The sequence below is a fragment of the Pollicipes pollicipes genome, unplaced genomic scaffold, assembly GCF_011947565.3.
Source record: "Pollicipes pollicipes isolate AB1234 unplaced genomic scaffold, Ppol_2.1 Scaffold_7261;HRSCAF=8764_pilon_pilon_pilon, whole genome shotgun sequence".
NCBI lineage: Eukaryota > Metazoa > Arthropoda > Thecostraca > Pollicipedomorpha > Pollicipedidae > Pollicipes > Pollicipes pollicipes.
The window spans coordinates 22451302-22473494 of NW_023597054.1; the positions used below are offsets into that span (position 1 = coordinate 22451302).

Sequence of the window (22193 nt, forward strand, 5' to 3'; positions counted from 1 at the left end):
TTGACGCCCTCAGCTGGCGTCGTCACCCCGGAAGGAAAAGCGGACACCGCGGGGAATCGAACCCGTACCTCTGGCTTCTAACACGCTCAGCTGAGCCGTCACGCTACCGACACTCTGTAAGCGCGGTATCCAAATGGAGTGGGCGCCAATTGGCAATCAAGGTTGAACAGAAATGTGGACCAGAGCCGACCAAAATTCGACCAAAAATTCAGCCCAGATTATTTCGACCAGAAATTATCACTTCAGGGTTATCGTATGAAAGCGAATGGATAGCGGTGGGGCGGTACTACATGTGCCTTGGGGCCAACCGCCGAGCTTTGGCCCGCGCAGGAGCCCTTCGGAGTGTGCGATGGGCGCCCGGTTGGGGTTTCCCCCCCCCCCACCCCCATCCTAGAAGGCCTCTCGGCTCATTCGTGGCTGGTGCACGCAGCTTGCTCCGGATAAGCGCGGCGTCGCGAGGATGCAGGATAAAGCAGCAGTAGAGAATCAGAGACAGTTACTAATTATGACCGAAATAAGACTTGTAATCGAATAACTGAAGAACAGAGCCATAGCCGGATATGTTATCACAAGCGAACATTTTAAGTAACCGAATAACTTATGAATAGCGCCATCACCGAGCATGCGACTACAAGCAAACATCGTAAACTCACAAGTAAATATGTAAGAAGACCACGCAAAAGAGCCAAGATGCGAGCACAGAATGATATTTGGCTCAGCAAACACTTTCAGCATTGCTACTGTCATCTCTCGGTGATTTGAAATACTACGTGTCAGTGCCAGGGTGGCAATTTCGCACGGGTATTTTGGCAGCACCTCACCGTCGTGCAAACGTTTCGCATTCCATCCAACAATTACGTATTGAGGAACATTTGAACGTGAGAAATTTTGTTACCAGCATTCTTTTTCACTCTAAGAGATACCAATGGTTATAAGTGAGCTTAGTTTATCATACGTTATGTTTACTCCAACCTCTCCCCGAATGTAGAGCATTCCCTTTAAGGTGACCATGTTTTATTTAGACGCGCCGTGCAAGCGCCGTTCGCTGGAGCACTGCATCGTCTCGATGGCGCGCCGCCATCACACCGGCCTTCAAAGTTCGTAAGCCGATGCTGACCTAATCACACCCAGACGCTGACCCACAAAACGGGCAGCCTCACCGCGCACATGCGCACGCCGTGCGTGCGTGTGCGTTCTGCACCCTCCGGAGACGGTCGGCTCTTTTTGGCGGGACAAATTTGGCGCGCGCGCCCGCCGCTCGGCCGGGGACGCCCGACTCGGTGCCGGGTGACGAGCGGCGCCGGAGCGGCTGTTTGGCTTGGCCCTGAGCGGGCGCGTGTCTCAGCGCCGTCCTGAAACATCATCGGGGAACGCACGGCGAGCACCCCGGCCGTCGGCCGTCTGACTCACCAATCGGAAATAGTCCGCCGCGGGGGGGGGGGGGGGGGGGGCGGGGTCCGGCCGGGCGCGGCGGCGCCGGTCTGACGGCACTGTCATATGACCTGTTGTGAACTGACGATCAGACGAACCGGTCTGAACTGATGGTTAGATGGCCGGGTCTGCGATGATAAGTTATCCAAGGCCACCGGGCCCGAAAATGCGGCAGTTATAAGTTTGCTGTCTTGGTTTGGGCTGCTTTGATGCATTTCATCGGCTTCTTTGTCTGCCAGTCGTGGCCAATGACAGCATATGAGGTCTTGCCAAACCCTACCGCAGGTCAGACGATACGTCGATATGAAACCAAAGGTATTTGGCCCGGTCACCTGTGAGAAGTAAGACGGTAACCAGCACATTTCCAGCACAATAGCCCTTTCTATATGTGGTGCAGGCTGGAAGAGCAGAAAAGGCGTCTGTCTGGGTGGCCTGACTTCTGTCGGCTGGTGCTTATCTGACTTCAGTTCTTGATTTTTTATTAGTTGTAGTGTGATTCTGAAGTGCAAGAACACGTCCTTTCGTTTGAAGGCGGTTGCGTAGCGCCACGACTGGTATTACGAGTGCTGGAGGACCCTGCCCTTGACTGCGGTGACCTTAAAAGTATTTTGCGTAGCGTGTGAGCTTATCAGTCTCAAAACGGATATCTCTTCAAAAGTTTCCGGCTGACACTGTTCGTATCTGTCGATTGTTGTCGTATTTTCTCCGATCTGAAGATTGGATCGTGAGTTACCCGAGGGTGTTTTTTGGCTCCCGTGATGATCGCGGATGGTGACGGAGCCGAGGGTGTCTTTTGACTCCCCTGATGATCGCGGATGGTGACGGAGCCGAAGGTGTCTTTTGACTCCCCTGATGATCGCGGATGGTGACGGAGCCGAGGGTGTCTTTTGACTCCCCTGGTGATCGCGGATGGTGACGGAGCCGAGGGTGTCTTTTGACTCCCCTGATGATCGCGGATGGTGACGGAGCCGAGGGTGTCTTTTGACTTCCCTGATGATCGCGGATGGTGACGGAGCCGAGGCGGCGCCGAATTGAGCTGCCAACCTGACCGAAGCGACACGGGATACCTAGAGCACGTGTAACTAGGCAGCGCAGCTGTCAGACAGTGATGCTTAATAGGGATTTCCATTATAAGCTATTTCGCATGCAACAAGATAGCGTGCGATATACCTGCCCAGGAGTCGAAGCGGCGCTTCAACACCGGTGCGACAGCCGGCTCTGGCGTGCCGCAGGCCGAGACACCCCAACACTTCGGGCTGCGCCTCGTGTGGGGCCCTCTCCCTCGCCCTCGCCCCGCCTCGCGGTCGGCGAGCCGCCCCGGCGCGCCGCAGCCGCCCACCTCCCAGCATGCCATAAATACAAATGCCTGGCGGCACGTGCGCCGGCATGTGGCCGCGGCGTCATGCGTGACCTGGTGTGCCGCCGCCGCAGGTCTCGAGGGACGTGGACGCACGGGAGAAGGAGCTGACCCACCAGGTGCACCGAGAGATGCTAGTGCGCTGTCTGGAGCAGGTCAAGACGCTGGCCCCCATCCTCATCTGCTCCATGAAGATCTACATTCAGATTACCGGCCAGCCGTCTAGTGAGTGGGCGGAACGACAATTGACAGGAGACGTGAAAAATGAACAGCTGATGAACGACGAAAATAGGCATGGAGAACGACGTGATAGGCGTCGTATACCAAATATTCGCCGTTTAGCTAGACCGATAGAAGGTGCCATGCCCGCTGCCCACTCAGCCCTCAGGAGCGCAGCTGTCGTCACAACCGTGCTCTGGCTCCACACTCCCGTATTCTGGTGTAGGCATTCGGTATGATCATTATTCGCTAGCCATTTGTGTGTCTGGCGTGAATATGTTCACTATAGCCTACACAGCCAGCCAACCTACACTAGTGTACTACACTTAAGCACCTGCCTTGTCGGCGTCATACGGCATGATAACCGCCACTTGCTGGCCACAGCCAATCAATGGATTTACCCGTTGACGCCCAGCTCTGCTCCGCCGCCTCGAGATTCGGCCGTGTCGTCGAGTGTGATCGTAACCGGCGCGGTAAGGAGATCGCCTTTGACCAGGCGATCTCCCCACCGCGCCGCTCTCGCCCTCTGCCGCCTCCCGGACGGCGCGCCGGCCCCTCTGACCCTCGCCGCCATCCCGCGCCGCCGCAGGTAAGGGCGCCGAGGAGGCCGCCGAGAACCGCAACTACCTGGTGGGCCGGATGAGTGACGAGGTGCACGAGATCATCCGCGTGCTGCAGCTGACCACCTACGACGAGGATGAGTGGGACGCCGACGCGCTGACCGTTATGAAGAAGGCCGAAAGTGCCATCGCCTCCAAACTGCAGCCGGCCAACGACTGGCTTCAGGACCCGTTGGTGAGACCGGCTGCGGCTTGCGTGTGTGCGTGTGTTTTGCAAGTGGCCTGCGAGAAGCGCTATAAAATGAACCTGGCGCTTATTATGGAACTACTTGTGCACAATGCATCAAGGCTGCCAAAGTGCGGAGATTTTCCATAAAGGCACAAAGTTTGACTTCCGATCTCGATTTCGCGTTGCGATAATGCTTCAGGAAATGGCCACCCTAGAAGCGCTATAAAATGAACCTGGCGCTTATTATGGAACTACTTGTGCACAATGCATCAAGGCTGCCAAAGTGTGGAGATTTTCCATAAAGGCACAAAGTTTGACTTCCGATCTCGATTTCGCGTTGCGATAATGCTTCAGGAAATGGCCACCCTCTGGCACGATATCTGTTTGAAGAACCGGGTTGAGTTCAGACTGATGCGATGAAGGGAGGCTCAGTTCGCCTGGCAGAATCGTAACCGGGTTGAGTTCTGACTGATTCCGATGAAGGGAGGCTCAGTTCGCCTGGCAGAATCGTGTCGAACCGTTCCGACCAACGAGCGGCGTGCTTCGTCCGTGTAATAGTTGAGCTCTGACTGATTCCGATGAAGGGAGGCTCAGTTCGCCTGGCAGAATCGTGTCGAACCGCTCCGACTAACGAGCGGCATGCCTCTTCCGTGTAATGGTGGGTTGTACAGCCGGGAATGATGCCCATCTGAGGCATTCGGTGGCCGCGGCTGTGTTTATTTGGCTGGCTATCTCCCGGTAAGGGCTCGGGCCGGCGTACGCCGCCGAGCAGGCAGCTGCTGTTGACACGTCATTGCTGTGCTCGGTATGCTCGGCCTCCAGCCACGCGCTCATGCTCTTCAGGGCCCTCAGAATTCCAACGTGTAAACTGTGTACAGTTGGCCTGGTTGCTGCATGCTTATGCACTGTCACCATCAACATGCCCCGGTGTTGTCGTCAGCGAATATGTCCGTCAGCCCAGCCGTAGCGTGTGTGTGGGTGTCGAGCATGACACGGTCTCGTGACCCGCTTTGACCCATCAGGCGGTACGCGGTGGCGTCGGTGACTGACCTCGTGACCTGATCTGACCCATCAGGCGATGCGCGGTGGCGTCGGTGACTGACCTCGTGACCTGATTTGACCCATCAGGCGGTACGCGGTGGCGTCGCTGACTGACCTCTTGATCTGATCTGGCTCATCAGGTAATACGCGGTGGCGTCGGTGGCTGACCTCGTGACCTGATCGGGCGGTGGCGTCGGTGACTGACCTCGTGACCTGATCTGGCTCATCAGGCGGTGCGCGGTGGCGTCGGCGAGAAGTCGCTTCGCGCCATCGTGGACCTCTCGGGCCGGGTGGCCGAGCGCGCGCTGCCGCAGGACCGGAACGCCATCAACAAGCTGGCCGGAGACGTCAGCTCCATGACGGACGCGCTCTGTGAGCTCCGCCAGAGTGGTCAGGTGAGGCTCTGTGAGCTCCGCCAGAGGGGCCAGGTGAGGCTCTGTGAGCTCTGCCAGAGGGGCCTGGTGAGGCTCTGTGAGCTCCGCCAGAGGGGCCAGGTGAGGCTCTATGAGCTCCGCCAGAGGGGCCAGGTGAGGCTCTATGAGCTCCGCCAGAGGGGCCTGGTGAGGCTCTATGAGCTCCGCCAGAGGGGCCAGGTGAGGCTCTATGAGCTCCGCCAGAGTGGCCAAGTGAGGCCCTGTGAGCACCGCCAGAGTGGCCAGGTGAGGCTCTGTGAACTCCGCCAGAGGGGCCAGGTGAGGCTCTGTGAGCTCCGCCAGAGTGGCCAGGTGCGGCTCTGTGAACTCCACCAGAGGGGCCAGGTGAGGCTCTGTGAACTCCACCAGAGGGGCCTGGTGAGGCTCTGTGAACTCCGCCAGAGTGGCCAGGTGGGGCTCTGTGAGCTCCGCCCCAGAGTGGCCAGGTGCGGCTCTGTGAACTCCGCCAGAGGGGCCAGGTGAGGCTCTGTGAGCTCCGCCAGAGGGGCCAGGTGAGGCTCTGTGAGCACCGCCAGAGGGGCCAGGTGAGGCTCTGTGAGCACCGCCAGAGGGGCCAGGTGAGGCTCTGTGAGCTCCGCCAGAGTGACCAGGTGAGGCTCTGTGAGATCCACCAGAGGGGCCAGGTGAGGCTCTGTGAGCACCGCCAGAGGGGCCAGGCGAGGCTCTGTGAGCTCCGCCAGAGGGGCCAGGTGAGGCTCTGTGAGCACCGCCAGAGGGGCCAGGTGAGGCTCTGTGAGCTCCGCCAGAGGGGCCAGGTGAGGCTCTGTGAGCTCCGCCAGAGGGGCCAGGTGAGGCTCTGTGAGCTCCGCCAGAGGGGCCAGGTGAGGCTCTATGAGCTCCGCCAGAGGGGCCAGGTGAGGCTCTGTGACCTCCACCAGAGGGGCAATGTGAGGCGGCGCCCTGGATTGTCACAGGCTCAGGCGTGCGTGAACCTCGCCCACTGTACCGGACGTTGTTCGGGGGTGGGCGGGCGGGGGGTACGAATTCGGTTTGAGCTCTTTGGCCGGGATGGACGTCAGAGCGTCAGAGCGATGGACACCAGGATTGGGGAGAAAAACGAGAGGAGCGCGAGTTATGCTGCGGCCACTCCGGGCTACCTCAGACACAGAGACTTTCCCCGCGCAGCGAGTCCAGATCAGGCTCGAACGGATGGTCGGGTCGCCCTCCCCACCTCGCGGTCAGCCTGCCGGCAGCAACTTGAAACCAGACGCTGGCCAGTTTTGTGCACCAAATACACTCGGCTGCAGAAGAACGCTCGTTCCAACAGTTCGGTCCATTCCAGCGGTATAATGGCTGTAGATTTACCCTCCGCCACCCCGCCCTCCCCCTCCCCCTGGCCCTGCTCGGAGCGGTGCAGACCGTGACGCCACGTGTGACACCGGGGCGTCGTCGGCAGGGCACCAGCCCCCAGGCGCAGGGTCTGGCGCGCAGCCTGCAGGGCCAGCTGGCCGACCTGCACGGCCTGGTGCGCGGCGCCGTGGCCAACGTGGAGCGCTCGGGCGTGCAACAGCCGGCGCACACGCTGGCCGGCCGGCTGGAGCAGGCGCGCCGCTGGCTGCAGGCGCCCGACGGCCCGGAGCGCGCGCTCGGACAGAAGGCCATCCAGCTGGTGGTGGACGAGGGCCGCCGCGCCGCCGAGAACCTCAGCGGCCAGCCACGCCAGGAGGTGCTCCAGCTCTGCGACGAGGTGGACGGCCTCTCCCGCCAGCTGGCCGATCTGGTGCGCCGCGGCGAGGGCAACTCGCCGCAGGCGCACGCCATCGCCAAGTGAGAGCGCACTCCCAGCCCCGCCTCCGTGGCGGGCGAGCGTGCTGGGAGCTGAAGGCCTGATGGAGCGCAATACCATGTGGTCTTGCTTTCCAGACACTGTTGTCTGGGAGCGCCTGGAATGTTGCCGATGACATCAACTTGTGTGCTGTGATACGCGGTGCGTGGGCAGGAACAACTTGAGGCAGAATGCCACTGTCTTCCTGCGACTCTGGATCGAACCTAAGCATGATCCCGGCTGTGGCAGTCTGCACGCCGGTATGTGAATGAAGCATTCGGATATTTCTTCCAATATGCTCCGAGAAGCGAGCATCCCATTAAGGTTGTTAGGGCATCCTAACCCTTGGAACGACGTGTATTGGCCAAGCCCTTATGTCGAACCTACTTGAACATAGGGCACCAACACAAGCGCGCAACCTGCGAGGCTAGCTGGCCGACCTGTACGGCCTGGTTCGCGGCGCCATGGCCAGCGTCGAACGCTGGCCACGAAAAATGAATGGATGAGACGCTCCGTTGCGTCTCATTCATGTGTATAATTTGTATTTCCCCTCGCCCAACTCCAGACAGCTCTCGGCCAAACTGCAGCAGCTGAAGGACAAGATCCAGAACGCGCTAGTGGGCCGCGTAGTGGAGGACTTTGTCGACATCGTCACTCCGCTGAAGCAGTTCACCGAGGCGACGCTGGCGCCCGAGGTGGGTGTCGTCAGCGCCGCCTGCCGGCCGCCGGAGGCCGGTGGCGTGCTCCGCCGCGCCGCGGGTCGCTGGGGTCCGAGAGGAGACGGAAGCGGCCCCGACCTCTGGGCTCGGCGCGAGAGTTGGGGGCAGGCCGGTCTGGCGCCGGCCTGCCCTGTTGCGGCTGCCCTGCACTACGGCAGTGCAGTCGACATGTGGGAAGCGAGCTGATCTTACAGCTGACGCACGGAAAAGCTCTTTTCAGCGCGCCGTTTGCTAACGCGCCATCGTCGTTCGTCACCCGTTTGCCAGCGCGCCATCGTTCTCCATCAGTCCTGCAGCGTGAATCACATATAATGCCGGTTAACCTATCCGCCGTGCCAAGGGCAGACGAGTCGGACTGGTGCCGCCTCCCTCACCCTGTCGTCCGCCCCACTGGGCCTGCTTGACCTGGCCGTGTAACACCCTGCTCACCAGGGCACCACCGGGCCGGGAGCAGAACTTCGGTGACAAGGCCGACAAGCTGCAGCGGTTCAGCACGCAGGCGGCGCGCACCGGCCGCATGGTGGCCTCGGCCGGCGCCGCCGGCAACAAGAAGCTCTCGGAGGCGCTGCAGGCCTCGGCCAACGAGGTCAGGCTGGTGGACGGCGTCACTGGAGGGCAGGGTCAGCCAGCGAGCTGGGGGGGGGGGGGGTAGGGGCCGGATGCCCCTCCTGGTCAGGAAGGGACTGTGTGCCCTGTCCGTGAGATGACTGCTGCCGGGTCAGGGAAGGGATGTGTGTCCCGCCCTTGAGATTGGATGCGTTGTGTGAGCCATGCTCTGCCTGCCAGGGATTTCTCATACATTGTTTATATGTCTCAAACGTCTAACGAAATTGACAGACCGCGTTTGAAAACGACGAACCCATTTGATTTATAATGATCAGTATTTCATGTCTTTCGGGTCAGCAGTATCAGATTTTTATCCTCTTTGACTTCATCCTCTGCATAAACGACGAACCCATTTGATTTATAATGATCAGTATTTCATGTTCTTTCGGGTCAGCAGTATCAGATTCTTATCCTCTTTGACTTAATCCTCTGCATAATTGGGCTATGAATTGGGCGACAAGTACTTACGCGTAAACTGCACGACTCATATTTGGAGTGCCCCCAATTCGCGTCAGGTAAACAAACTTGAAGCTTTGTGCGATGTAAGATCAGAGATCAGAGGTCAACAAAAATAGGGAGCATATTTAACTCAACTGTGGATAAATTATGAAATGATCAGTTGCTTTCATGTATATATGGCATTGAAATTAGGGCTACGGTCGTTAAGTGTAAAGATCATACACTTGTCTGCATTTGGCCCCTAATTTAACCTTGACTTTGACTTTGGATCACGGAGATCATGCGATAGTTCTTGCTCAAAATCTATCATTCTTTGAATGTCGTTAAGGGCATCTCAATATCTCTATCCAGTCCTGAGATATGCAGAAATACCGTCCCCACCGTCATCTGTCCCGGCGGTCGAAACGAAAGATGCCGCATTCGTAATCCAGCAGCACTGCGTGCGATTCCCAGGTGCGCATATTGTTTGACCTGACCGAAAAGGATAGGTCAGCTGGCAACTGGCAACAGGGTTGGCCCAGGCCCGGGGTGGCCGTTCCTCGTCATTGTGCGGCACCTGAAACCCTCCGCACTCTTGTCGGGTGAAAGGGCAGTGACAGAACTATCCGCTGAACTGGACGGTACAACTTGGTTGGCGGTTGCGGCAACAAGCTATACTTAGCAGGTACTCTGATCCCATAGTAGTCGCCAATATAAACCATGTATATTTTTTAGACACAAGATTTTTAGTTTTTTTTTGCAAAGCTCAAAAAGTGAATAGGATAACCCCGCCTTTTTGTTTGTTTTATTATTATGTAATGTACCACAGCTGATTGAGCTTTAATTAAAAACAGAACTTTTGATGTCTCACATGTCAAAATAGGTCACGTAATAAATGGTCACGAGTTTACGTAGAGAAAAAAAACCAACAAAATGAGAAATCATAGAACGACGATGATCTTCCCTGCATCATTGTGAGTTCACTGATATGACGCTTTTACTCGATTTGTATAAATTGTCCACAAACTATGACCGCCAGAGAAATGGCCTGTAGCGTGACCTCTCGAAATGCCCGAGGCCATAACTTAGTAAGCGTTGTTAGGAGAGGTCTACGCTTTGCACATGCACCTTACGGCCTGAAGATTATCCTCCAACTACCATTTTAAGATTTTAGTTATGGACATGGTTGTGAAAGGCCTTGGTTGGGTTGTCGTGGAATTTCCCTCTGTATGCAGCACCCCTCCCCCCCCCCCCGGCCGGGCGGGGAGCCTGTGTCCGCGGCTGGTGGTTTGTAACCTCTCTACTGACCCCTTCACTGTCCAGGTGGAGAGTCCTTTGCCCGCAGCTGGTGGTCCGTAACGTCTATATGACCTGCCTCCTCTCCTGTCCAGGTGGAGAGCCTGTGTCCGCAGCTGGTGGTCCGTAACGTCTATATGACCTGCCCCCTCTCATGTCCAGGTGGAGAGCCTGTGTCCGCAGCTGGTGGTCCGTAACGTCTATATGACCTGCCTCCTCTCCTGTCCAGGTGGAGGGCCTGTGCCCGCAGCTGGTGGTCCGTGACGTTTATATGACCTGCCTCCTCTCCTGTCCAGGTGGAGAGCCTGTGTCCGCAGCTGGTGAACGCCGGCAGTATCCGACTGCAGCACCCAGACAACAAGGCCGCCGACGAGCACTTCGAGAACCTGCGCAAACAGTACGCCGACTCCATCAGTCGCGTGCGCGACCTCAGCGACGAGGCCATCGACGCGGCCAAGTTTATACGGCAGTCGGGTTAGTGCCAGCTGCGGAGGTTACCGCGGGTCAACACCGGGAAGTCACCGTGGGCCGACCCCGGGCAGGTCACCGTGGGCCGACACCGGGCAGGTCACCGTAGGCCGACACTGCGCAGGTCACCGTGTGCTGACCCCGGGCAGGTCACCGTGGGCTGACCCCGGACAGGTCACCGTGGACCGACACTGGGCAGGTCACCGCGGGCCAACACTGGGCAGGTCACCGAGGGTCAACACCAGGCAGGTCATCGTGGGCTGACCCGGGCAGGTCACCGTGGGCCGACTCCGTCCGGGTCTCCGAGGGTCAACGCCGGGCAGGTCCGCTAGCTGTCTGACTGCGTGGATCGGTGGTGCGCGAGAAAAACGTGCTTCTGATGGGAAGGCGGGTCTTCTGAGTGTGGCTATTTCTTACACTTTAAGGTAGACTGTTGCAAAGCTTTGTGTGTTGCAAGCATGTTCAAAAAGGGCCCTTGTCCAGTGAACTGCAATAACAAGGGCGTGAGTCATCGGGGTAGCGCGGTACAACCCGACGAAATAGATCCGCGGGAGTGTGAGCTGGCTGAGAGCGTGTTCGGCGTCCGTTGGATGCCGCCTGTTGGCAAGGGTGGTCCGCCCACTGACGGCGCGCTCCGGTGGCCGCCATGCCGCAGAGGAGCTGATGAAGAAACACACCGGTCTGTGCGAGGAAGGCATCAAGCACCGGCAGCCGCAAGAGGTGGTCGGCAACACCTCCGCCATAGCCAGGTGAGTCAGACCACAGCGCCTGCCGGTGGGCCTCTGCCCGCGAGAGGCCCAGTAAGCTGGCAGCTTCCTCCAGGGGGCTTGCTGACGTGGAGAGGCGGGATTACGGCGTGGCAAGTTCTATGATGCTCATCCAAAGAGCCTGAGAGCAAATGCACAAGGTCACAGCTCGTCACTGAAGCACTGTGCTTATCAGTGCTACACAGGCTGCAGCTTCCTCCGCCAATGCGTGGGTAGATATGCAAAGGAAATGCTGATTGATGGCCGAGATTGCTAGGTGTCAGTATGAGGCTGCACCAGACCGGAGAGGCGGGTCGGGCGCCAGCTGGGGTCTGCTCGGGCCCGGCAGGGAGAGCGCAGGCCATCCGTAGACCGACTCCCATCAATGGGTCGGCGTCGTTCCCTGGGCACCAGAGATGGCCGTCGACGCCCGGCCAGTTGAGGCGGGGGTGGGATGGAGGGCGGCCGTCGGCACCCGGATAGTCGAGGCGGGGGTGGGATGGAGGGAGGCCGTCGGTGCCCGGCCAGTCGAGGCGGGGGTGGGATGGAGGGCGGCCGTCGGTGCCCGGCCATCGAGGCGGGGTGGGATGGAGGGCGGCCGTCGGCGCCCGGCCAGTCGAGGCGGGGTGGGATGGAGGGCGGCCGTCGGTGCCCGGCCAGTCGAGGCGGGGGTGGGATGGAGGGCGGCTGTCGGCGCCCGGCCAGTCGAGGCGGGGTGGGATGGAGGGCGGCCGTCGGCGCCCGGCCAGTCGAGGTGGGGGGATGGAGGGCGGCCGTCGGCGCCCGATGGTCGAGGCGGGGTGGGATGGAGGGCGGCCGTCGGCGCCCGGATGGTCGAGGCGGGCGTGGAATGGATGGTGGTCGTCGGCTCGGCCAGTCGGGGCGGGGTGGGATGGAGGGCGGCCATCGGCGCCCGGCCAGTCGAGGCGGGGGTAGATGGTGGCGGTCATCGGTACCCGCCAGTCGAGGCCGGGATGAGATGGATGCGGCCGTCGGCACCCGGCCAGTCGAGGCGGGGTGGGATGGATGACGCCGTCGGTGCCCGGCCAGTCGAGGCGGGGGTGGGATGGATGACGGCCGTCGGCGCTCGGTAGGCAACCTGCTTTATAGTCCAAAATGCGGCCAGCAGGGAGCTGGGATAATATATATATATATATATATATATATATATATATATATATATAAATACCGGGAGCAGTGACCCGGACGCCGTGCGGCGGCCTGCTGAAAAGCCGGGGGACGGGGCGGGTCTGTGCTGAGCTATGTTCTGCTCTCGGTGCTGTGTTGTGTTTTATTTTCTCGGTGCTGCGCTGTGATGCCGTTCGGTGTGTTGCTGGACAATGGCATAGGGCGGCGGAATGGCAGGCTGTGGGAGATATTGTGGACGTGTTGAGACGGGAGATGTCAGGTGTGAGGTGTGGTGAGACAAGAGATGTCAGGTGTGAGGTGTGGTGAGACGGGAGATGTCAGGTGTGAGGTGTGGTGAGACGAGAGATGTCAGGTGTGAGGCGTGGTGAGACCAGAGATGTCAGGTGTGAGGTGTGGTGAGACGGGAGATGTCAGGTGTGAGGCGTGGTGAGACCAGAGATGTCAGGTGTGAGGTGTGGTGAGACGGGAGATGTCAGGTGTGAGGCGTGGTGAGACGGGAGATGTCAGGTGTGAGGTGTGATGAGACGGGAGATGTCAGGTGTTGGGCGCGGTGAGACGGGAGATGTCAGGTGTGAGGCGCGTTGGGACGAGAGATGTCGGGTGTGAGGTGTGATGGGGGGGACGGGAGATGTCAGGTGTGGGGCGTGGTGAGACAGAACATATCAGGTGCGAGGCGTGGTGAGACGGCGTGAGGTGTACTTTTCTCGCGTCACGCCCCCCGGCAGACTGGCCAACCGGGTGCTGATGGTGGCCCAGAAGGAGGCCGACAATTCGGAGGATCCGCGCTTCCGCACCGAAATTCAGGCGGCAGTCGACCGTCTGCAGAAAAGTCAGTCTGCGCTCTCAGATCTCAGATCAGCATGGTGTCCTGTCATGGACGCGTCGCCTGTGGCTGGACCCCGGGGTACCCGGGCATTGGTCGCTGAGTGATCCGCCTCGTGCTATAACCTAGCAGTGTGGCATGCATCAAGTTTCCGCTGTCATTCTGCGTTTTTCGGTCGGGGTTTCCCCAATGGCCATGAGCGTAACACACTTCCGAACGGCCCGCGGGTCCAGTCTCCAGATGCCAGCCTGGCGTTTGTTACGCCCAGTTCCCTGTGGTAGCGCCATTTGGAGTACAACACTGCATTGGATGGTGGAGTTATACAATCCCCTCATTGAAACATCGCTAGCCTTGCGGCCCCTCTTTATTGAGTAAGTCACTGGCTCAGTTCCCCGGGGGCAGAATCACGTCATTGCCGTACGCGCGTTGGATTGTGTCGACGTTGCTCATCTCCCAGCTGCGGTGGTGACCTCTGAACCGTGGCGTGCCCCAGGCGTGACTCCGATGGTGCAGAACGCCAAGACGGTGGCGGTAAACCCGGCTGACCAGGGTGCTGTCAGCCGCTGGAGGAACTCCAACAACGAGGTGAGACTGGTGACGGGCTGACGTGCTTGCCGCCCGGCTGACCGTCGCAGCGCGGCTGGCGTCGTCGCCCAGCGCGTCGCTACAGAGCCGCTCATGTGCCGGCCGTGCGACGGAGGTTTAGTGGGAAATCGCACTGTACTCTAGCTGCTGCGGCACTGTGTAATATCGCGATCGGGAAGCTCGCTATCGTGTTGAATCGCGGCAGTCCTTGCCTCGGCTGGAACGGCACGTTGTGAGCAAACTCGAGCAGTGAGCACTGGGTTAGGTACTCTCTGTCTGCGGCTTACATAGCAAGTGCGCCTAAACAGGCTGTTTCACACCATGACAAAATATGCGGCGTGCATAGTGCTGGTATTCGAGCGCGTTTTGGCATTAATGCTATGCATGCCCGAACTCGTACCTGCACTGTAATTTGATTCTTGAGAGGGTTCACTTAGCTAGTGAGCGTGCGTGGTGTAGGGAAGCCTCGGTCGCCTCGGCCCTGACGTCGTGCGGTTGCTGTTGGGCAGCTGCTGGATGCCGTGGGTCAGGTGCGGAAGGCCGTGGGTCCGGACATCGACCTCATCCCCGGCATGTCCCAGATGGAGCTGAACGGTGAGTGGAACGGAGACGGGGCGCGCCACTGTCGTTCTTACCCTGCTGCCCGGGTGCTCGGTGTCTGTGTCATCGGCTGGTTTGTACGTTGTTTCCATTGTTCGTCTCCTTCCCTATCCCTTCCGTCTCTCTGCCTCTATTTTCCTCTATGCGATGCTTCGGCACTCTCCCTCTTTGTTCTTTTCCACTTCTGCCTTTCCGCTTTCTTTTCACCTACTTCCCCGCCTCTTTCCTTTTACTTTCGGTGTCTTTCTTTGAGAGCCTGTAGTATTGTTTTCTGGTCCTCCGAGTTGCCGCATCCATCCATTCACAGTGTCATGAGTGCGCCGGAGGGAGGGTGTGGGGGGGGGGGGGGAGCGACCGCCGGCGGCCCGCGGCGGGCACCGGCCGTGAGCTCAGCCGCCGCCCCTCCGCCCTTGCGGCGACCTTCAGTGACCACCGCGCCGTCCCTAGATGCCATAGACCGGGATAAGAAGGGCCGCGAGGAGGAGCTGGGCGCCCTGTTGGCCGGCCTGGAGAAGGTGTCCCGCGCGCCCGAGCTGGGCTCGGCGCCGCGGCTCGCAGGTGACCTGACCTGACCTGATCTGGCCCGGCCTGGCCTGCCGCCGAGTGGTGCCTCCTGACGCCGTGCGGCACGCTGGCTGGCGTGGCTTCGACTAACACGTGTGCGCCGCCCCGGGAGCTCGAGGCGACTGCGGTCGACTGACCGGCAGACTGGGAGGCAGCGGCCGCCGCTGGGCCGGGCCGAGGCCGGGTCCGGGCTCGGGCGGGGCTGACGCTTGTCGCCGTTTCGGCCGACTGCCGTGTCCAGAGTAGGGTTTGTAGGCTGGGAGGCTGGTATGCAGCAGTCGTTGCGCTTTGCCCGTGCCGTGAAATGCAACTCGTGTGGGGCATGCGCAGTTGTTGAAGTTTTGCGGTCGATTCCACTGGCGTCAGCGACTTTGTGCTTGGCCTGTCATGCCTCGTCTGGAATGTCTGGTTTGATGCATGGCGTTTCAGTGAACTAAGGTGCATGACATGTTAAACGTTTTTGTGATGAATGCACGGTTCGAACTTGGTATAATTTTCACGAGTGATGCCGATTGTGACCTGTGGTGTTCCAACTGGAACTCTGACTAAGCTTAAGCTCTCATCATTGCGTCGGGATAAAGCTCACTTTCGTTGATGCGCACATGCTCTAGGGGAATCAGTCTGTTGAGAGTGTTTTGCCCAAGTTAATGCGCACACTAGCGTGGAGATTGTGTACCGCTGTGTTAATATTCTTTTTGTGTCCTAAATACCTGGATATTTGACATCTCATGTGGAATTGGGTTCTGTTTCTATTGTTTGCCTTCCATCCTTCACGCAACAATGCTTTCCTCACCCGAGACCAGATCCGACTGACTTGGCCATATGTCTCCCGTGACTTGGTGGCGCCACTGACCGTCAGTGAGTCGGGTCCAGAGGTGCCGTGTCGCGGTCAGTTGATCCGGACGCCGGTAGCAGGCACTTCCGTCCCGCTGGCTCTGAATCGCGCACGCTGTGCTGAGGCAGCGTCGCACGCCAGCCACTGACCTGGCGTTTGTCTTCATGACGACGCAGTTATCCGCCGGGTAGCAGCGTTGCGATCTCTTACGTGTGCATTCCTGATCCAGATGCTCTCCCGTAATAATTGATAGTGTTGTCACAACTTGCGAGCGGTACTTGACCACTCTCGCCGACTGGATGGAACCTCGCGCAACTTATTAAGCATAGCGAAGCAAATTATCTCCGGCAGATAGAGCAGGAATGGCTGTGAAACATTCGGAGGTGCGCCTAAACAGCCTTCCACTTACCGGCTGTGCCAGCCCCGCTTCGGGATGGCAACGTATGGCGGCCTGCCTCTGCTTGCTTGCCCGGTCGTAGGCTCAGTTCCTGCAGGTGATATGAGACGGCTGTGATCGCACCGAGCTTTCTCTTCGGACGGCCGCCGACCAGTTTCTGATTTGTATGGCCAGCTTTTGTGACTTCCATCAGATGTTATTGGAAGTGTAGACGTAGGGAAGCGTGTGCTCGTCTGTCGGTCCGTGACAGCTGGCAGCTGTGCTCGTCTGACGACCCGTGACAGCTGGCAGCTGTGCTCGTCTGACGGTCCGTGATGGTTGACAGCCGTACTCGCCTGACGACCCGTGACAGTTGGCAGCTGCGCTCGTCTGACGGCCCGTGGCGGCTGGCAGCTGTGCTCCTAACGGCCCGTGACGGCTGGTAGCTGTGCTCGTCTGCCGGCCCGTGACGGCTGGCAGCTGTGCTCGTCTGACGGCGCTATCGCGCTGCCGCAGAGTCGGCGCCGCCGCGTCCGCCGCTGCCGGCCGGCGGGCAGCCGCCGCCCCGGCCGCCGCCGCCGCCAGAGACTGATGACGAGGAGGACAGCCACGTGTTCCGGCACGCGCCGCCCGCCAACCAGCCCATCATGCAGGCTGCCCACGGCCTCCACCAGGAGGTGGGTGCCGCTGCTGAGCACAGATGGCGCTGATGGCCACAGGTGGCGTTACTCTCGATGGCAGACTACCCTCCATGTCCATCAACGTTCGCCCAGAAAGCCTACAAGCTTTTGCTCCGTCGCTATGTTTAAAACAGATCTATTTTTCGTCCGAAACCTTTCTGTGAAGTTCATTGAAAGTAGTTTCACCACCCCAACCGGAGCATTACCGAGCTTGCCTCAGTCTTCTGGCATTCCTCCCTCGATTTCCCGGCTACGTGCCACCGCGCTCGGCAGCGTGCGTTGCGCACCGCGGCTGACACGGACCGCCGCTGCCAGGTGGCCCAGTGGAGCAGCCGGGACAACGACATCATCGCGGCCGCCAAGCGCATGGCCCAGCTGATGGCCAAGCTCAGTCAGCTGGTGCGCGGCGAGGGCGGCGGCAACAAGCGCGAGCTGATCGCCTGCGCCAAGGCCATCGCCGAGGCTTCCGAGGAGGTCACGCGGCTCGCCAAGGAGCTGGCGCAGGAGTGCACCGACAAGCGCATGCGCACGGTGAGGGTAGATCAGGCGCTCAGCGCCATGTGTGCCGGGGAAGATATCGGAGCGGGTGTTCTGTGGGAGCGTATTCGTCGGGGGCTTGTGCTGATCCTGGGCACTGTGTTCGTTGTGGTGTGTTAGAGCATTGTGCGAAACTCGGCGGGGTTTTAATGCCGTGGGATCAAACCGCTGCCAGTTTGTAAGCCGGAGATGATGCGGTCCTCAGAGGCCAGGCCGTTGTCAGCGGCAGGTCACGCTCAGGGCCCGGCCGGTGACATCTCCGGCCTGCTGGCCTGTCACAGTCAGGACCCGGCCCGCTGTCGTCTCCGGCCTGCTGGCCTGTTACCCTCGGGGCCCGGCCGGTGACATCTCCGGCCTGCTGGCCTGTCACGGTCAGGACCCGGCCCGCTGTCGTCTCCGGCCTGCTGGCCTGTTACCCTCGGGGCCCGGCCCGCTGTCGTCTCCGGCCTGCTGGCCTGCTACCCTCGGGGCCCGGCCCGCTGTCGTCTCCGGCCTGCTGGCCTGTCACCCTCGGGGCCCGGCCCGCTGTTGTCTCCGGCCTGCTGGCCTGTCACGCCGCCGCTTGCTGACATGTGCCGGCCGGCTCTGTCCACAGCAACTGCTGCAGGTGTGCGAGAGGATCCCTACCATTGGAACACAGCTGAAGATCCTCTCCACGGTCAAGGCCACCATGCTGGGCGCCCAGGGTGAGTGGATGGCGTGGCCGGTGGCGGCCGCTGCGAACGACCGGGGCACCCGCTCAGTATAGCGCACAATAGGCTTCAGGTACCCGGGGCCCTCGGTCTGCGATCTGACTGGTTCATTTTCCTGCAAACGATGTGTGTGTGTGTGTGTGTGTGTGTGTGTGTGTGTGGTGTGTGTGTGTGTGTGTGTGTGTGTGTGTGTGTGTGTGTGTGTATGTGTGTGTGTGTGTGTGTGTGTGTGTGTGTGCGTGCGTGCGTGCGTGTGTGCGTGCGTGCGTGCGTGCATGTGCTTGTGCGTCTACGTCATTGAGACCTCACGACATGCGTAGCTGCTGAGGCTGTACGGCGTCGCCTGCCTCCCACTTTGGCGGGAAGGGCGGGCACCGTGGCACCTTGAGCCCCTTGCCTCCGGTTTACCACACGTGTAGCCTAGCCACTTCACCATCGGTACCCTGGCTGCGCAAACTGACACCGTCCCGAGTCCGAAGAAGCAGCCACAAGCCGCTGACTGTGGCCTCGCTCGGGTGCCGGGGGTGGTGGAGGGTGAGGGGTGGAGGGAGGGGGGAGGGCTCGGCCCGTGGTGTCGCTGTCCTCTGGCCGGCCGCCGCGGTCGCCCCCTCTGACGCCGCCGGTACCTTCTCGTGGCCAGGTGCAGATCAGCTGGACAGGCGGGCCGACGGCATTGTGACGAGCGGTAAATGACCGGCAGCGCTGACCTAACGTGACCTAACGCGGCGGGCGGGTGCACGCCTGGGCGCTAACACACTCACGAGCTGGCGCGTTGTAGGCTGGTAGTTTGACGTGTTGTTTCATCTTCGCATGCGGCTTGGAGTTGACGAGACGTGACTGTGGCCGTCGGCTGACAGTGCGGATGTGTTGCTTAGTGATGCCCCCGAACTAGTGTCTCACCTTCGCATGCGGCTTGGAGCTGACGTAGAACTTCAGCCAGCGGTCGGCTATGCAAAGGTGCTGCTTATGCCACGGTTTATGCGAACGGAGGCAATTACAACAAAAATATCGATGGCGCAGTCAGCAGATGGCGTGTGTAGCGTAGGTTTCAAGTCATGTAGGTGAAGTTTTCTCACCAATATGCCTTGAAACTGATCACACACCGTTGTGCCTGCCTCTTAGCTGACCTGTATTCTATAGTTGCAGAAAAGTATATGCTCATTGATATGCACGATTAAGGTTCCATTGTGTCTTGTACGCCGTCCAGTTGCTTTTGCCGTTTTTCCTGCGATACGGCATATTTGAGCATGCGTTCGGTGGCTTACATGCGAGCCACTCGGCGATGGTGTCGCTCCAATGTCTTACACCACTAACCATAATAACGTGGCTTCTTATCCGTTTAGGGAAGATTGTTTCAGAAGCAAGCCTTAACGACCTTTGGGCTGCGTTAAGCGTGGGTGCAAATCGCAGTTTAGAGCTTGTTCACTGTCTGGTTGGCTGGTCGGGCTAGTTGGTATTACAGACATCTCTTGCGATATGAACTGTGATGGAACACTTTATTGTAAGTCATAATATATTATTATTATCATTAGTCATAATATATCATGATAAAGTATTACCAAAATTTTAAGTCATGGTCTAGCTGAGCATCAACAACTACTAAACATATAGTGTCCTTGGATCCATAGCTCAAAAGCTAATTGGATGTCCGTCTGTTTCTCATACGATTCATTGTATCATGCACCGCCGTTTGCATCACTCACTTTTTATAACTGCTGGCAGCATTAGAAAATTCGCCCAAAAATGCACCCCAGCGCATCATGCCACATGAACAGCCGGCCACGGGCCTGCAGAATGCTTCCGTGCAGGCTGGCAAACGTGGCGAGGACGACTGTGAACAGGCTTTGTCGCGTGAGCATAACGGACGCCGGCCGGCAGGCACCGAGGAGGACCAAGAGGCTACCGACATGCTGGTGGGCAACGCCCAGAACCTGATTGCAGTCAGTCAAGGAGACAGTGCGCGCCGCCGAGGCGGCCAGCATCAAGATGCGCACAGACGCTGGCATCCGGCTGCGCTGGGTCCGCAAGTCGCCCTGGTACCAGTAGCCGTCCATAACCCCCGCTGCACCGTACAAACGGGCCGTGGCGTCGGCAGCAGCCCGCCCGGTCGCCGCTCGTGTGCAATTGTGGCTCGCCAGGCGCGACCGAACCGGCGTGTGACATCCGGCCGTCGTCCTGGCCGGGGCCGTCGCCGTCCGGCGCGTTCTTCACCACAGGGTTTTAAGCTATTCAGCATGAGAAGCAACTAACCTGGGCAGGATTGTTGGATCTGTGTAGGTTTCAGGTTCCCCGTAGTTTTTACGACGCTTTGTTTAGTCTTTACGCTGTGGCTGATAGGTACGATCTGTTGCGAGCTGCTAGTGGGTCGACGGTCCGGTTCGGCGGTGTACAACTAAAATGCGTCTACACTGCCATGGTCGCAAAGCGCTCGCAATGCATACTGCCTGAACTAGCCTACCTCGCCGGCCGTATGGCGAAGTCGTCGCGTCACGCCCGTGACGTCGTCACAGCTTTCCGGTGCATGCTGATGTTTACAAGTGCCAACCGAAGACGCTTAACAGTGGCCGATGCGGCTGATTTTGGTCGTTTGTTTAATGAATGTGCGAACGCTGAGGATGCGCACGCGGAGGATAACAATTGTTTACTGCATGTGTTAGGATTTAAGAAACTAATGTCTGCTGCGTTGTCTAGCTGGATAAACAGTGTATGTGACTCATCGATGGTATTGCGTGTCCGACGCACGCACAGCGATTTTTAACAACCAAATGCAGCTTGAGAACGGGCAGCCAATGTCGAATGCAGCTTGAGAAACGGGCAGCGAACGTTTTTAGGTAGACTACGTCGACACGATGCGGTGGCCGAGCCAGCGCTTACGCGTTATTAATGGTGTGTGCACGTGTTACCTGCTTCGGTTGAAAATTTGCGGTTTAGAATTTCGATGGGTGCGAGCACCTCGGTCTTGAAATAGACCTACGCCGTTTAAGCGGACGCCTGGGCGCAGGACTGACCGCGGCCTCGGTCGTACTTTACTGACGCCCGTTTCTGAGCACAGTCGTGTTCTCGCCAGTTGTTGTTTGGAGCATCAGTTTCCTACCGCAGCTCGGCGAACCACTAACAAACGTCACCACCGGGGCGCGTGTCGCCCACCGCCGGTGTCGCGTACCCGGCACGCGAGGCTGGATGGTACAAAAGGTCATCACACGTGGACAGGATGGGGGGGGGGGGCGAGCCTGTGCCCCTAGCCTGACAGTTTAAAGGGCAGAGCCCTGGCTGCAGTCAATCTGTGCAGCAGCCGGTGCGGTCGGCGCCGCCAAGCGCGTGCTGTTAGGCAGGGACAGGGCGGCACGACAGCGGCAGCGACAGCGCAGGGGACCGGCTGTCACCCTCCACTGCCGCGCGTCGCTGCGCCGCCGGCAGCGCAGCGGCGCACGGCTCTGGCCCCTGCTGGGGCCACGCCGCAGGTGCCTGAGGTCGGTTCACCGCGATCGATCGGACGCCCCGCCCCGCTCGGTCAGCCGGCTGTCGTCGATGACGTGCCTCCGTTTTGTCGCTATGGGATTGCTAAAACCTCTGTGAAATAAACTTGCTAAACAGCGCTACGTTTCTTCGGGAATGAGTTTCCGCTGGTCGTTTTCCCCGACGGATCATCCCGCCGAATCCGCGAAGTTCACAGGTTACCTTCCCTATTCAGGCGGCGCAGAATGCGTCCTTAGAGGCGTAAGTATGGTGCATGTGTGGTGCGTGCCGAATCTGACCAACGCGACATTTCCCATGGTGGTCAACAGGTGGCGTTAGGCTCGTCATGACAGTCTCGTTTTTGGCAATCTGGATCTCACCTCTCACTGTGGGGCGAGATCCGGACTGCCAAAGATGTGCGTAACTCCTAATACGTCGGACGTAGCAGCGGTACCCCGGCAGCAATTTCAGCGTGTTCACGCCGTAGATCCGAGAGCCATGATATCGGCATAGGTCGTCATATTCATCGCATGGATGGGCAGTTTCAAGGAATTGATGCTGCCGTGATCATTTGGGACAAAATTACC

The 22193-nt window shown here is 59.2% G+C and overlaps 1 protein-coding gene across 1 annotated transcript in view; it reads left to right on the top strand.

Annotated features, from left to right (window-relative positions):
* LOC119111962 (vinculin-like) overlaps positions 1-21740 on the top strand; it is a 50332-nt gene extending 28592 nt beyond the window's left edge. The window contains 19 exon segments of the mRNA XM_037235862.1: positions 2863-3013; positions 3597-3802; positions 5068-5232; positions 6668-7038; positions 7602-7731; positions 8188-8193; positions 8195-8341; positions 10392-10569; positions 11219-11312; positions 13184-13287; positions 13775-13866; positions 14376-14460; positions 14914-15024; positions 16758-16918; positions 17237-17452; positions 18054-18144; positions 18791-18835; positions 20029-20084; positions 20086-21740. Coding sequence (XP_037091757.1) covers positions 2863-3013; positions 3597-3802; positions 5068-5232; positions 6668-7038; positions 7602-7731; positions 8188-8193; positions 8195-8341; positions 10392-10569; positions 11219-11312; positions 13184-13287; positions 13775-13866; positions 14376-14460; positions 14914-15024; positions 16758-16918; positions 17237-17452; positions 18054-18144; positions 18791-18835; positions 20029-20084; positions 20086-20196 — 2520 coding nt within the window. The 3' untranslated portion in view covers positions 20197-21740.
* The last annotated feature ends 453 nt before the right edge of the window (positions 21741-22193 follow it).